Below are 3641 nucleotides of genomic sequence, written 5' to 3' on the forward strand. Positions count from 1 at the left end.
TGGTATTGTATTTCAGTTCCTCCTTACACCCACCCTTACAATCTATTTCCCAGCACCAAAGCCAGGTGCTGCTCGTGACTTAGTTTATTCCTTAATCTCCGCATTCCATCCAGTGAACATGGACAATGCTCTACTTTGCTGCAGACCTGTACACATTGGGAGACAGTGCCGTGCCTCCTGCCACTCCTCCAGTGTCTGGTCTTAGCCATAATGGGCAGCACAAACAGACACTGAAAATGTTCTACTGTACCTTCCCTGTTTATACATCCCCTTATCCTTGGTCTTGGATTTTGTGGGGTTTTCTTTGTTTGTTTGTCGTGGGCTGGGTTTTGTTTTTGCAGCTTCAGGACGACAGGATGAACTCCTCTCCTGACCCACTGTGTCAGAAACCTTTCCCACTCTCTGCTCTCCAGCCTCTCACCCTGCCTGTACAGCTGCTTGCACCTACACACACTTGGCCTTGATCCCTACTGACTGCAAAGATGCAGGTTTGTACCTCTCCGTCCTCCACTTGCCAAGGTCTTTTTGCGTTCCAGTCAAATTATCTGAAACACTTTGGGCCAGTATGAACATTCAGCAAGGAGCCATCCACGCTTGTAGCTGCCCAGAGGGCAGCAGGGCTCACACACAGCTCAGCACAGCAATGCTGTTGATGTGAGTAAAGAGAAAACACACCTTCCAGCAACGTATGCAAAATGCCTGAGGTCAGAGACGCTCAGCGGAGGCAAACCTGCTCCTCTGTGGAACCAGGCTGCTGGTCTCGGCGTGCTCTGCCTGCCAGCCCAGGCAGCGGTTCCAGCAGCAGCTCTCGGAGCACGCACTTCCCTCTCGCAGGGGCTCTGCCAGGCGGTGCCTGCTCCCTCGCTGAGCAGCACCGAGGAACTCTGCGACCCAGAGCCCTCCATCCTCTGCTGCCAGCGGGGCCAAACCCTCTCCTGGCGCTCAGCGTGCCAGTCAGAGCCGGCCGTGAGCCGACGGCAGCGGAGGGGGAAGGAGCTGCTGCGGATGCAACCTGGTGATGCCCCTCTTACGCTCTTGGACCCCATCGGGCTCAGAGGTGAAGGAGCGAGGACACGAGCTGTGCCATTACCTTGCTGATGTCCCAGAGGACCAGCCTGCTCTGGCGCTTGGCGAACTCGAGGGCGGTCGCTCTGCCGACGCCATGGCCAGCACCCGTGATGAGCACAAGCTCTCCGCTGACAGACTTCCTCCTCACGGGGACAAACAGCTTCACGAAAGCCTCCAGGTAGGAGTAGACGAGCGTGCCCAGGAACAGTAAAGTTTCCACAAACAGATTCATTGTTTTTTTCCGAGGGTCCTTTGATGGCCGAACTGAACTTTAATCTCTTTTGAGGGGGACGTGGGTTGTTGATTTACCAGCTGCCCGCGCCCGTCTCAGCGCTCACTGCTCGTCCTGTCAGTTCCCGGCAGGATCCACCCCCGAGCCGCCCGTCCCGGGCAGGGGGCGGGAGCCCTGGGGGCTGCTCCGCCCAGCCCCGCACGGAGCTCTCCGTGTCCGGGTGAGTGCTTCTTGTTCTTGTTTGTCGTCTGCAGCAGGTGCAGGAGGGACAGAACTGGCAATAAATTTGCTCATCCAGTTACTGGCCAAAGCGTCTTGAAGTTCCCCTCAACTCTGTGTTCCGTGTCTCAAATCCTGCTTTGCGACGTCCAGTCTCTCAGTTCCATGAGGTCCTTGAGCGGTTTTCTGCATGGTCCTTACTTCCATGGGGTATCTGTCCATTGTCAGCAGACTTTGTCCCAATACCTTCCTCTTCCAGGTCACTTAAAGAAAGCTGAATGAGACAAGTCCTTTCAACTTGTGGAACTCCACAGGTGAGCTCTTGCCTGGCTGCTCTTTTATTCTGTCTTCTAATTAGTGATTCACACTCAGACCTTGCATCTTATGCTATGGCTACTTAGTTTCCTCAAGTCCTTTGGAAAACATCATTGACTGAGTGAATTGGGTCATCCTTATCTAGTTGAGTCTAAACCACACAACTTGCTTGTGTGTAAGGGTGTATTCAGAATTTTAACCAGAACAGGAGTGCTTATAGCAACTAGGAGAAAAGTAGTTTCAGGTGGTTTTTCCAGCTCCAACAATGTAACTGCATGGTCTTACTTGAAAAGGATTGCTGACCTTACTCCTTTGCTTTTCAGTTAGAAAACTAGATGTATCACAGTCATGTTCATAATTTTATTTAAGCATATTTTTGAGCTGCTTGGGGAAGAGTGAAGGTTTCACGAATATCTGTCAACTGACCAAAATCAGTCTCCAGTTAAAATTACAGTTCTTCAAAAGTACTGTTTTTGTCCTGGTGGTTTGGATGCATTGTTGCTAACCTTGTCTGTGAGAGACTGGGTCAGCTCCAGCAGAGACATTCCAAGCTAGGCACTTCCTCCTTTCTTCTTGGAACTTCATTCTCTGCTTAATTAACACATCAGCATTTGGGCCCAACCCTAATTGCACGGCTCAGCGGTGCTGTCATTTTCCTGGCACAGGGCTCCAGTCAGTGCCGTAGCCAAAACAGTGAAGGCAGGCAGGGCATAGAACCATTGTCTCTTAGAGACACCTCAGCAGGAGGCACAGCACAAGGCCAGAGTCACCAGCCTGACTCAGAACGAGTCCTAAGCCAGAGTGTGAGATACTGCTTTTCAAATTTGGGACTTGGCTGTAGGTGGCTATATGAAGCTTGCTCACATAGGCTCCTGCTGGGCACCAATAATGACCAGACTATGGGACAAGCTTCTGTTGACTGCTGTGGCCAGAAAGAGAACTGAGAAGCATGGGAAGCTTGATGAATCAATTCTGTTACTGGTGGTCAGGAGATGAAGGCTTAACTCCTTGCTTTTGCATAAGTTTCTTTATGCCAAGCAGAAGACTTGCAGCCATAGGAGACACAGAGAATAACTGTAGCCACATATGAAGTACTGCACAAGTTGCCTTGCCCAGTAATTCCTCTGGGCTCTGAGACTAGACTAGATCTGGCAAAACGGGAGTGAACACAGTCTCCCTTTCCTTAGGACCAAGTATGCTGAGAAACAGACTCTGCATGAGAGCGCTGTCTGTCATTCCCTAGATGGATTTCTGTCTTCCAGTTTAATGCTGCCGTAAGAATCTGAAAAATGCACAAGGCTAGTGGGAATGGTGTGCCAGGAGAAGCCAAGTATCTTGTCTGATGTGTCCTACTGAAGCCAGTATGACAAGAGAACCTAGTCATCAGGATGTTGACTTGTCTATCTCAGGGGTCTTTTTGAGCTTTTTCTTTGGAGTCACTGGACCATATTGCACCTTTTTCTGTTTACAGGACAACTAGAAATGCTCAGGTGAGCAGGATGGATTCCAAATGTGCCAAAGGTGGCAGCGTATTCAGGCCTCCCTCAGATGGCTGTGAGCCAGCAAGTCCCTGCAGTGGTTGGGAGTTGCACAAGTAGGTGCACAGATAATCTGTGCTCCAAAGGGGTCTTTGACCCGTGTTTCATCAGCTGCTGCTCTCTTGTACCACAGGCTGAAGGCCTTTGAGGGATTAACCTCCTGGTCAAGGTGGGTCCCATCAGATCAGGCCACTGGCTTGTGATGAGGAGCTGAGCAAAGGCATCTGGAGCCTTTTCCCGTGTACCCTCTGCCCTGGCACCCACCTTTA

The 3641-nt window shown here is 51.0% G+C and overlaps 1 protein-coding gene across 1 annotated transcript in view; it reads right to left on the reverse strand.

Annotated features, from left to right (window-relative positions):
- LOC113961558 (estradiol 17-beta-dehydrogenase 11-like) overlaps positions 1 to 1415 on the reverse strand; it is a 6562-nt gene extending 5147 nt beyond the window's left edge. The window contains 2 exon segments of the mRNA XM_027671982.1: position 1032; positions 1091 to 1415. Of these exon segments, the coding sequence (XP_027527783.1) occupies position 1032; positions 1091 to 1300 (211 nt within the window). The 5' untranslated portion in view covers positions 1301 to 1415.
- Positions 1416 to 3641: the final 2226 nt, after the last annotated feature.

The sequence above is a fragment of the Neopelma chrysocephalum genome, unplaced genomic scaffold, assembly GCF_003984885.1.
Source record: "Neopelma chrysocephalum unplaced genomic scaffold, ASM398488v2 Primary Assembly neopelma1_97268, whole genome shotgun sequence".
Classification (NCBI taxonomy): Eukaryota; Metazoa; Chordata; class Aves; order Passeriformes; family Pipridae; genus Neopelma; species Neopelma chrysocephalum.